Raw genomic sequence first — 12,301 nt, forward strand, 5'->3', positions numbered from 1 at the left:
GTGATGGTGGCGGATGAATGACACGACAATGGGCCTCAGGATCTTGTTACGATAGCTCTGTGCATTCTGATTGCCATTGATAAAATACAATTGCGTTCATGGTCCGTAGCTTATGCCTGCCCATACCATAACCCCACCGCCACCATGTGGCACTCTGTTCACAACGTTGACATCAGCAAACCGCTTGCCCACACAACGCCATACACGCTGTCTACCATCTGCCTGGTACTGTTTAAACGGGGATTCATTCCTTTGTGCCAGAGGCCACTAAAGGTGAACATTGTCCCACTGAAGTTGGTTATGACGCTGAATTGTAGTCAGGTCAAGACCCTGGTGATGACGATGAGTACGCAGATGAGCTTCCCTGAGACGGTTTCTGACAGTTTGTGAAAAAATGATTAGGTTGTGCAAACCGACAGTTTCATCAGCTGTCCGGGTGGCTGGTCTCAGACGATCCCATAGGTGAAGAAGCCGGATGTCGAGGTCCTGGCCTGGAGTGGTTACAGGTGGTCTGTGGTTGTGAGGCCTGTTGGATACACTGGCAAATTCTCCAAAACGACATTGGAGGAGGTTTATGGTAGAGTAATGAACATTCAATTCTCTGGCAACAGCTCAAATGGACATTCCTGTAGTCAGCATGCCAATTGCATGCTCCCTCAAACCTTGAGACATCTGTCGGCATTGTGTTGTGTGACAAAACTGCACATTTTAGAGTGGGCTTTTACTGTCAAACAAGCAAGATTTCTGGCTCTCACAGACCTGTAACTTCTTCTTTAAGAGGCTCCTCTGTCCTCCACTCGTTACCTGTATTAATGGCACCTGTTTGAACTTGTTATCAGTATAAAAGACACCTGTCCACAACCTCAAACAGTCACACTCCAAACTCCACTATGGCCAAGACCAAAGAGCTGTCAAAGGACACCAGAAACAAAATTGTAGACCTGCACCAGGCTGGGAAGACTGAATCTGCAATAGGTAAGCAGCTTGGTTTGAAGAAATCAACTGTGGGAGCAATTATTAGGAAATGGAAGACATACAAGACCACCGATAATCTCCCTCGATCTGGGGCTCCACGCAAGATCTCACCCAGTGGGGTCAAAATGATCTCAAGAACGATGAGCAAAAATCCCAGAACCACACGGGGGGACCTAGTGAATGACCTGCAGAGAGCTGGGACCAAAGTAACAAAGCCTACCATCAGTAACACACTAGGCCGCCAGGGACTCAAATCCTGCAGTGCCAAACTTGTCCCCCTGCTTAAACCAGTAAATGTCCAGGCCCGTCTGAAGTTTGCTAGAGAGCATTTGGATGATCCAGAAGAAGATTGGGAGAATGTCATATGGTCAGATGAAATCAAAATAGAACTTTTTGGTAAAAACTCAACTCGTCGTGTTTGGAGGACAAAGAATGCTGAGTTGCATCCAAAGAACACCATACCTACTGTGAAGCATGGGGGTGGAAACATCACGCTTTGGGGCTGTTTTTCTGCAAAGGGACCAGGACGACTGATCCGTGTAAAGGAAAGAATGAATGGGGCCATGTATCGTGAGATTTTGAGTGAAAACCTCCTTCCATCAGCAAGGGCATTGAAGATGAAACGTGGCTGGGTCTTTCAGCATGACAATGATCCCAAACACACCGCCCGGGCAACGAAGGAGTGGCTTGGTAAGAAGCATTTCATGGTCCTGGAGTGGCCTAGCCAGTCTCCAGATCTCAACCCCATAGAAAATCTTTGGAGGGAGTTGAAAGTCCGTGTTGCCCAGCAACAGCCCCAAAACATCACTGCTCTAGAGGAGATCTGCATGGAGGAATGGGCCAAAATACCAGCAACAGTGTGTGAAAACCTTGTGAAGACTTACAGAAAACATTTGACCTCTGTCATTGCCAACAAAGGGTATATAACAAAGTATTGAGATAAACTTTTGTTATTGACCAAATACTTATTTTCCACCATAATTTGCAAATAAATTCATTAAGAATCCTACAATGTGATTTTCTGGATTTTTTTTCTCATTTTGTCTGTCATAGTTGAAGTGTACCTATGATGAAAAGTACAGGCCTCTCCAATCTTTTTAAGTGGGAGAACTTGCACAATTGGTGGCTGACTAAATACTTTTTTGCCCCACTGTATATGTGCTTTCTTGAGCAGGGGGACCTTGCGGGTACTGCAGGATTTCAGTCCTTCACGGCGTAGTGTGTTACCAATTGTTTTCTTGGTGACTATGGTCCCAGCTGCCTTGAGATCATTGACAAGATCCTCCCATGTAGTTCTGGGCTGATTCCTCACCGTTCTCATGATCATTGCAACTCCACGAGGTGAGATCTTGCATGGAGCCCCAGGCCGAGGGAGATTGACAGTTCTTTTGTGTTTCTTCTATTTGCGAATAATCACACCAACTGTTGTCACCTTCTCACCAAGCTGCTTGGCGATGGTCTTGTAGCCCATTCCAGCCTTGTGTAGGTCTACAATCTTGTCCCTGACATCCTTGGAGAGCTCTTTGGTCTTGGCCAGGGTGGAGAGTTTGGAATCTGATTGATTGATTGCTTCTGTGGAAGGGTGTCTTTTATACAGGTAACAAACTGAGATCAGGAGCACTCCCTTTAAGAGTGTGCTCCTAATCTCCACTTGTTACCTGTATAAAAGACACCTGGGAGCCAGAAATCTTTCTGATTGAGAGGGGGTCAAATACTTATTTCCCTCATTAAAATGCTAATCATTTTATAACATTTTTGACATACGTTTTTCTGGATTTTTTTGTTGTTATTCTGTCTCTCACTGTTCAAATAAACCTACCATTAAAATTATAGACTGATCATTTCTTTGTCAGTGGGCAAACGTACAAAATCAGCAGGGGATCAAATAGCTTTTTCCCTCACTGTAGGCGTACAGAGGCCCATTATCAGCAACCATCACTCCTGTGTTCGAATGGCACGTTGTGTTAGCTATTCCAAGTTAATCATTTTAAAAGGCTAATTGATCATTAGAAAACCCTTTTGCAATTATGTTAGCACAGCTGGCAATAAAACTGGCCTTCTTTAGACTAAATGCACAGCATTTGTGGGTTCTATTACATGCTCAAAATGGCCAGAAACAAAGAACTTCCTTCTGAAAGTTGTCAGTCTATTCTTGTTCTGAGAAATTAAGGCTATTCCATGCGAGAAATTGCCAAGAAACTGCAGATCTCGTACAATGCTGTGTGCTACTCCCTTCACAGAACAGCGCAAACTGGCCCTAACCATAATAGAAAGAGGAGTGGGAGGCCCTGGTGCACAACTGAGAAAAAGGACAAGTACATTAGAGTGTCTAGTTTGAGAAACAGACGCCTCACAAGTCCTCAACTGGCAGCTTCATTAAATAGTACTCGCAAAACAACAGTCTCAACGTCAACCGTGAAGAGGTGACTCCGCAATGCTAGCCTTCTAGGCAGAGTTCCTCTGTCCAGTGCCTGTGTTCTTTTGCACATCTTCATCTTTTATTTTTATTGGCTAGTCTCAAATTAAATTTGAGATTCTTCAAAGTAGCCACCCTTTTGCCTTGATGACAGCTCTACACACTCTTGGCATTCTCTCAACCGGCTTCATGCCTTGTTAAAAGTACATTTGTGGGATTTCTTTACTTCTAATGCGTTTGAGCCAATCAGTTGTGTTTTGACAATGTAGGGGGGTATACAGATGATAGCCCTATTTGGTAAAAGACCAAGTCCTTATTATGGCAAACAAGTTGGAAAAGCAGCCAACAAGTGCTCAGCATATGTGGGAACTCCTTCAAGATTGTTTGAAAGCATTCCAGGTGAATCTGGTTGAGAGAATGCCAGGAGTGTGCAAAGCTGTCATCAAGGCAAATGGTGGCTACTTTGAAGAATCTCAAATATAAAATATATTTTGATTTGTTTTACACTTTTTTGGTAAGTACATGATTCCATATGGGTTATTTCATAGTTTTGATGTCTTCACTATTATTCTACAATGTAGATAATAGTAATAAAATAAACACCTACTCATTCAAGGGTTTATCTAAAGTTTTGACTGGTACTATATATATATATATATATTTATAAACTGGGTGGTTTGAGCCTTGACTGCTGATTGGCTGACATCCATGGTATATCCGACTGTATACCGCAGGTATGACAAAACATTTATTTTTTACTTCTCTAATTATGTTCTTAACACGTTTGTAATAGCAATAAGGCACCTCTAGGTTTGTGATATATGGCCAATATACCAAGGCTCTGCGTTGCGTCGTGCCTATGAACAGCCCTTAGACGTGGTATTTTGGCCATATATCATACCCTCCCCCGGGCCTTATTGCTTAAATATATTCAGCATTCTATATGAAAAGATTTTCATTGGAATAACTGTTCTGTGGTCTGTGCATATATGCTGAATTTGAAATGTTTTATTACCATGGAGTCAGCCAGGGCCCATCTTCCAAACAGCTAGTCTGCTGAATTTCAACTGTAAATTCTTGAGACCCCCTGATGTCTCATTAAAATAAATCATCAAAGCAACACATTTTGAAAGACCTCAAACACACTCACACAATTTATAATTAACCCTGTATCACCCTGAACACTGGCGAATCATTTATATTTCAATTACGCTTTGGACACCAGGGCAACAAAGACATTCTCTAATGGACTAATCTGTTGTAAAAACACATTTCACACAAAGCAAAGTAATTATAAACGCTTGTACACTACCACCACAAACATAGTGGAGAGAGAGCGTGGGTCGTTAGCCAGCAGAGCAGCAGACATATAGGCCAGGTTTATGTGAAGGATTACGAGCTGACATGGCCCGAGGCAGCAGGAGGAGCCCTGGAGAATGAGCACAACAGCAGAAAAACACAAAAGTAATGACTTCAATAGAGCTCCAGGCTGGAAGGGGGCTTAGCAAAGGCTTTGAAATGTCAAACTGGACCCAGCCATATTACAGCCACAACACAGGACTTGGACAACTAGACAGCTTGGAATATGATGGTACACCAGTGTGTGAAAGAGGATCTCCGTACAAGCCATTCATTCTGTATAGAGTACACATTACCTAATGTGAATGATTACAAGTTTGTCTTCCTGCACTCAGTCCATTTTAAACAACTGGTGAGTTGACAGGGTAAGAAGTGGTTCAAACTGTTGAGGTGAAGCTGAAGAGTTACAGATTCCGCAATAGAAATAAGGTACAGTTTAGTTTATGGTGGCGATGGGGTTCTGGGAAATCCATAGACAAGGGCCCAATGAAGTTATTAAATGACTGATTTCCATAGAACTGTAACCCAGTAAAATCTTAAATTGTTGAATTTATATTTTTGTTCAGAAAAGCTTTATTGGACAAGTTCAGCTGGAAATGTGCTGTGCTTTAATCATGACAGGGAGAGCGCTCTGTAGGAAGCAATCGAGCAGACATGCCATTACCAGTCAGCTGAAGTGATGAGGTTCTGATGGAACCAACACTAGAAAGCTAGCCATATTACACAGCAATTCAGTTTAAGTGGCAGAGAAATGTCTGATACCATCTCTTCCTTCAATCAATGTCACTGGTCAGACTTCACAGTTCAATTATTCTGCAGTCTTTCAATAGGCACAATTGTAAAGCTGACGATTTTATACTGCCGTAGTTCAGCTCTCCCCCTCTACCGGGTGTTCGGATTAAAGAGTTACCTAGTGAATTGGACCTGGTGCCCGAGCAGAGCCCTGCGCTGATGAATCAATGGTGGGGGACTCGTTACTCATAGGTCCGATTTTTTGTTCATATTTGATGGTTGTTGGAAGGGAAAGTTCACTTCAATGTAAGTCTACCTGCACACCTGTTATGGCACTAGTAAACTGACATCGCACGAAACGCCTTCTGTTCCAAAACTTTGCATTCTTTTGCATCATTGAACCGCAACAGTCATTACCTCCCTGAGATACAGGACCCAACTTGTGGTTTACACTAAGGACTAATACAGGGTAATTGACCACCCTGATATGTCATTACTGATTTAGTGTGAGAGAAACTAGTTGGCAGTCCCATCTTCCCCAGACCTAAACATTTAGACAAACAATGACTTGGCCGCAAAAACATTTTATTGGGTCAGCTTTGATCATGCATAGGACAAACAAAACACAAGTGCTTTTATACAGGAAAACAAAAGACCAGTTGCTTTATATGCACTATAAAAAATAATATTTTAAATCATTCAAAACCTCAGTTTAGATCAACTAAAAGAGCAATGGTACTTTACTAGCATTTACAACTTTACTTCATAATGGTACTATGACACTCAGGCTACAAGTTCAACCTTTGATCAGTGACCTCTGGGTGGGTGACCTCCACAGGGACTCGCTCTGCAGGGCAGGAGGGGTGAGGGGGCTTGATGCTGAAGAGGTCACGCAGGTTGACCTCCGAGTCGACAAAGTGGGGGATCTTGCGCTCGTTGAAGAGGCCTGAGAGGTTAACCTCAACCTTGGCCCGTCGTGACACCCTCATGCGCAAGGCAAAGAGGCGCCGCAGGTCGTCCTCCACCAGGGGCAGCTGGTGGCCTTCCAGACGCTTCTGCCAGGCCTTCTTGGGCCGCTTGCGCTTCTTCTAGAGAGAAAAACACGATAGGAAAGAGATTAATTTGAGGTATAAAATGTCTAGGGGAACAATTCACCACTACAACTGTTCAGAAGGGTCATTAACTCCCAACTGCCCAGTAGACAGGAAGCCTATATTAGTTAGACTTCAGTTCCTGTAGGGGCTTCAGAGCTGAACAAGAGCGACATTGTGTGAGTAACCACCCCTCCCTCGAGCCCCACTATGCCCAAAGCTGCTATAGATTCTGCCAGACATCTAAAGGATGCTGCTTTCAAGTGGTTGAAAGACATGGTTCAGGGCCACATACAGATCAATGGTGACCTGGCCAAAGCCACCACACAGTAGACCCACTGTTGGCGCAAGCACACAGGGGATAGACTGACTAAAGCCATGCTTACCTTCTCAGGGTTGGCATCTGGGTCATGGTGAGCCAGGTGTCTGCTTAGGCTCTCCTGCGAGATTGAACAGTGATGTGTCACGACAACAATGGCATACAAACATTATGACAGCAGCAAAGTATGAACATCAATCTATTCTAAACATTTATACTGTACCAGCGCCACAATGGCAAACATCTCCGTCCACCACATGGACAAATGTTTCTCTTGGGATTCAAATTCAATTCTGTCCATGGGGAGGCAATGGAAGATAAGCCACTAGTAGTTAATTGACAAGACATTCAGTGACAAAGAAATTCATAAGGCTGCTTTGCATGCAGTGATTAAAACCCAACTGCACATCACCACCGTGTAGAAGACAAGACAGTTATAGATGTGTGTTCTTAGTTAAGACAGCTGACAAATGGATGTCAGAAAGAGCAGGCTGAAGAGGCGGTTTAGAGCAGTATGCTACAAGTGTGTTCAATAGATAACAGCAAACTAGACTGCCTAAAAATCAGGGCTGGGTAACTCCAGTCATCAGGGACCAGAGTGGCGTCACTTCCTCCCCATCCTAGCAAACAGCTGATTAACTAATTGCCTTCTAAACTGAAGATAATGATTAGTTGATTGTGTCTGATGTGTTAGAGCAGGCAGAAGTGGGACCACAATCAGCACAGTCTCTCCCCCAGTCTTACTCTGACTGCCCATAAGGGCTACAGTACATACCCGCATGGCAAAGGTTCTGGGGCAATCGGGGAAGCAGCAATGGTACTTGAGGAGCTGCAGGTGGGCCTTGCGGATGTGGTGCTGCAAGTTAAAGGTAGTGGAGAAGTAGGCCTTGCATCCACTGCTGGGGCACAGCAGGACAGGCTTCTGCAGGGCGTGGGTTCGCTTGTGTCTACGCAGAGAGTCGACATGCTTAAACACCTTCTGGCACAGCTTACAGGTGAATGTGGCTGCAGGGACAGGAGAGAGGCAAATGTCACTACTCGATTCCTGCCCAACAAGTTGTCCATTAGCCAAAACAGATGGCATGAGCAGGCAGCTGGTGGCAGAGTAAACGGTATGAATGTTTGACACTGAAGGTTACCAATAAAATAGGCTTCCCCTTAAAATTACTAATCAGCTAATCAGTTTCTCAAACACTGTCACACTACAACTAGCAGGGTACAAGGCAGGACATTTACAGAAGATGAGGAAAAACAGAATACCAAATGTTAACAATTACTTCCAACAAGAGTTCTCAGTGAGTGTAAAGGCAGGTTGGCCTAGACTGATACAGTAACTCATCATTTTCTTAATCCTTCAGTAACAGCTCCAATTAAGGGGGTTTGGTGGTGGGGTGCATACCTGGGTGTTTAGCCATGTGTTTGTGCATTTTCCCCCAGGTTTGTTCAAAATGATTGCATTCAGGCTGTGTGCAGCGGTACCCTGCAGAGTAGGAGAGACATGGGCAGTGTTAAGCTAAGTGACATGACAACTGCTACTATCCCTTTGATAGGATTGATACAAAATGACTGCTAGATTTTTGATTTACGCAAGAACGTACAGCAATAGAAGACTGACAAACTTGCAAAGGGACAAACCTGCATGTTTCTTCTCATGGGCTTTGCGAGCGACATTGGTGTCAAACGTGACTCCACATCCTCTCTTCGAACATCTGAGAAAACCAGGGACAGAATAATTTAACCATTAATCTGAGACATACATTCACTTGCATTTTAAATAGAGAGAATGCATCATCAGCTTGTGCATCAGTTTAGGCCTTATGCAGTATTCAAAGGATGTAAGGCCTACAGGACCATTAAAAGATTGTGACTTACTTGAAATTAGAAGATATTCCATGCTCCTTCAAATGTAATTTATACACCCTCCGTTTCTTGAATGTCAATAAGCAATTTGGAAAATTGCACTGCACATGGGGACAATTAAGCAAGTAAAAATGACATTCAGCCCATTTATACGGTAAGGGAAATGGTTCCCTATAAATTCATTGCAAGAACCCATTTCATAGTAACGTGGTTATTCGGCGACATCTAGTGGCCTAACCTTAAAGTACTTGTCCTTTTCTCCGTGGGCATAATGGACGTGTCTCTTCAACTTGTCCGCTTTGAAGAAAGCCTTTGTGCAACCCACAAAGGTACATCTGTTGGGTGAAAAAATATATACTATTGTACGTGAAGTTTTTCAAACTACAGCCTAACCCATGGGTATGAAATTAAATGTAAACTGAAATTAACCGACCTGAATTGTTTCACCCCGGTGTGGCCAAGTGCGTGGCGGCTCAGGTGAGATTTCCGTGAGAAACGACGGCCACAATCAGCCACGTTGCATTGAAAAGGTTGCTGAAAAACAAGAAGCAGTAGGGTTATAGATGAGTTTACGCAATCTTTGACTAATCATAAAAGGCTCAAACTTCAGAAGTAAACTTTGCCATTCGAACTATTTCGCCACATTTATGGCAGAAGCCTACGCACTTCTGCACATTTTTTCACACGAAATATATTAACCCGGGGATGAGGTTACATCCACATGAACCATAGTTGAACTCGAGTATGACTCAAATATCCCCATATAATATTTACCGCTCCCGTGTGCACTGTCTCGTGCTCTTTCAAACGCCACTCCCGTTGGAACGTCGCCGCACAATCAGCATGGTTGCAGTTGAAAAGCTGTTTTCGAGGATCCGAGTCCTGTTTGTGGGCTACCCCGTTCATTGTCTACTGAAAACAGTCGTCTATTCGGTTGCACCCAGTCAATCAAGAGGAAAGTGCACCCCGCGCCAACTACTCTTGTAGCCGCGGAGAGTGCACTGAGGTTAATTGACCCAGGTTTCACCTGTGCCGAATTAATTAATTCGGGTGTCAGTATTTGCAGTGAATGGCCGTGTTCCAGGCTGACTGGTTGCAGACATGTCAGATCGCACAATGCCTGAAGTGCATTCAGTTCGCATGAACGTTTGATACGTTGCGGGACGGTTTGTACTGAAACGACACGATTCCCCAAAATGTTCTTGAGCAGACTTTTGAGGTACGTTTGGTGGGTGTGGCTTGAAGCAACGAGTGACGCCTTTAAAGGCCAGTGGCCATACTGACAGCGTTCCCAACCCATAAACCAACCCCTACCCGTGTTTCAACCGGTCGTTCAGTACGGCACCGTTTCCGTTCAATTGAACATTCCAGACCGTAAACACATACAGAACGCAGCCCAGGTTAGCTCAAACATGTAGTATATATATATATTTTAGCAATCAACAGATCCCCACTGTTCAGCGTCTATTCAACACACTGCGATGCAACTACTGTATTCTTACAGCAGAGGGTAGCATATCTTACTACAATCAGATTTGAGAGAAAGGTGGGGATGTAGCCTTTGTTGCAAGAGTATTAATTCCTTGATCATACGAAACTATTATTCCCAAACCCAAGGATTCCCAGACAGAACACATCACCCATGATTTAGGAGCCTCTACTAGCCTACTACAGTCAGCTCTGGAGTAGTTCTGGACGCAAAAAGTTATTATGTTGGTAACCAGTTTATAATAGAAATAAGGCATCCCGGCCGTGACAGGGAGTCCCATAGGGTGGCGCACAATTGTCCTATCGTCCGGGTTAAGGGAGGGTTTGGCCGGGGAGGTTCCCGAGTGGCGCAGCCAGTGGCGGATTTGGGTATAGGCGACATGGGCAGGCTACTGCCAGGGAAGGTCTCCCACACAGGAGTACGAGATGGGGAAGTGGGTGGGGGTATGTTGACCTCAGGTCTCCCCACTGGAAGCCGAAGGTATGGGAAGCGGGGAAATCTATCAAATAGCGCACCTCTAACTTTGTACAGTAGTAATGCAATTAGTAAAATCAGTCACACTACGAAATGCTACCAAATAAACCACAATTCATTCATAATACTGTGAATATATAGTTTCACAGACATATTGTCACATTTTTGTCTGGTTTGTGCGAAATCGTTAAGAATAAAACCAGTCTGCACACCACCATGGTGAATCATGAAGGTTTTCTGTGATTGTATTGACTAGGTCCGCTCAGTAAGGGGAATTTCCAATGCTGTAGTCTAACTTAAAACACATCTATATTATGCTGATATTTTGTATATTTTGTGATATATGGAGTCTTCTGGGGTGAATTAAAATTACATTTAGTGCAGAATGGTGTTTTATGTGGGAGCTGAAGGGGGGGTTTGCCCAGGGAGCCATACAAGCTAGAACCATCACTGGGCGCACTGCTAGAGGCGTCACTACAGACACCCTGTTTCGAATCCAGGCTGTATCACAACCGGCCGTGATTGGGAGTCCCATAGGGCGGTGCACAATTGGTCATGCGGGTTTGGCCGGAGTAGGCCTCATTGTAAATAAGAGTTTGTTCTTAACTGGCTTGCCTACTGTAGTTAAATTAAGGTTACACATTTTTACTTGGCTCATCGCGCTCTAGCGACTCCTTGTGGCAGGCTGGGCGCCTGAAGGCTGATTTCGGTTGTCAGTTGAACGGTATTTCTGGTGCGGCTGGCTTCCGGGTTAAATGATGCGGCTGTTAAAAAAATAAGACACCTCAAGGTTTGTGGTATACGGCTAAGGCACTCCGTGTTGCGTCGTGCAAAGAACAGCCCTTAGCCGTTCTATATTGGCCATATACCACACCTCCTCTGGCGTTTTTTCTTAAATATACCACAGCTAGGGGCTGTTCTTATGCTGCGTTCATAACCTTCATTCATAGACGGTATTTACCACATACGACTGGGAAAAATCCTCTTGAACGCCTCTTCTACTGGTAATTACTAGTGGGAAACGTGTCTATCATCCCTGAGCTCCGACTTCTCCCACATGCTGACGTAACCCACGTTTTTTCATCTACTTATCCATTTTGAGAGTTGTTGGTATTTTGATCCAGTAATATTATTTTGCTTCCTCCACATTTTAATGAATTTTAACCACTTTAAAATGGATATACCTCAATAATTTCAAATCTCACTACATTCAATTACACATAATTGAACATCCTATTTCATAGAGAGTGTTACAAACTGGACTATATTTAGTAACTTTGAAGAGATGGTGATTAGGTCTAAATAGGCGTTTAGCGTTTGCTAGTCTAAATTCAGTGTACTGATCTTAAACTGCCGTTTCCGAAAGGCACTCTTCTCATGCGCCAACTCATTTTCCTCAGCTTCAGAAGCGTCTGCATTCATACCATTTTTATGGCTAATCTTAGCTATATTCTTCAGACTTGACCAGAGGGAATTGTTGATATGTTGTAAATTGTTTATTGTAAATAACATTTTCTTCTGAAAAATACGCCAAAAATGCATTTTACGTACATCTCTTTAGTATTTTACAGATAGAAAGTTGAAAA

General features: G+C 43.7%; 1 protein-coding gene across 1 annotated transcript; it reads right to left on the bottom strand.

The window, feature by feature from the left end:
- Positions 1-6,050: 6,050 nt before the first annotated feature.
- Positions 6,051-9,949, bottom strand: si:dkey-208k4.2 (P43 5S RNA-binding protein-like). The gene is made up of 9 exons (XM_024434122.2): positions 9,527-9,949; positions 9,186-9,286; positions 8,991-9,087; positions 8,765-8,853; positions 8,528-8,601; positions 8,292-8,372; positions 7,668-7,897; positions 6,960-7,013; positions 6,051-6,570 (listed from the first exon to the last, which is right to left on the bottom strand). The coding sequence occupies exons 1-9, from the start codon at positions 9,656-9,658 to the stop codon at positions 6,271-6,273; spliced, it is 1,158 nt and encodes a 385-aa protein (XP_024289890.1). The 5' UTR covers positions 9,659-9,949; the 3' UTR covers positions 6,051-6,270.
- Positions 9,950-12,301: the final 2,352 nt, after the last annotated feature.

Source organism: Oncorhynchus tshawytscha, linkage group LG09 (genome assembly GCF_018296145.1).
Source record: "Oncorhynchus tshawytscha isolate Ot180627B linkage group LG09, Otsh_v2.0, whole genome shotgun sequence".
NCBI lineage: Eukaryota > Metazoa > Chordata > Actinopteri > Salmoniformes > Salmonidae > Oncorhynchus > Oncorhynchus tshawytscha.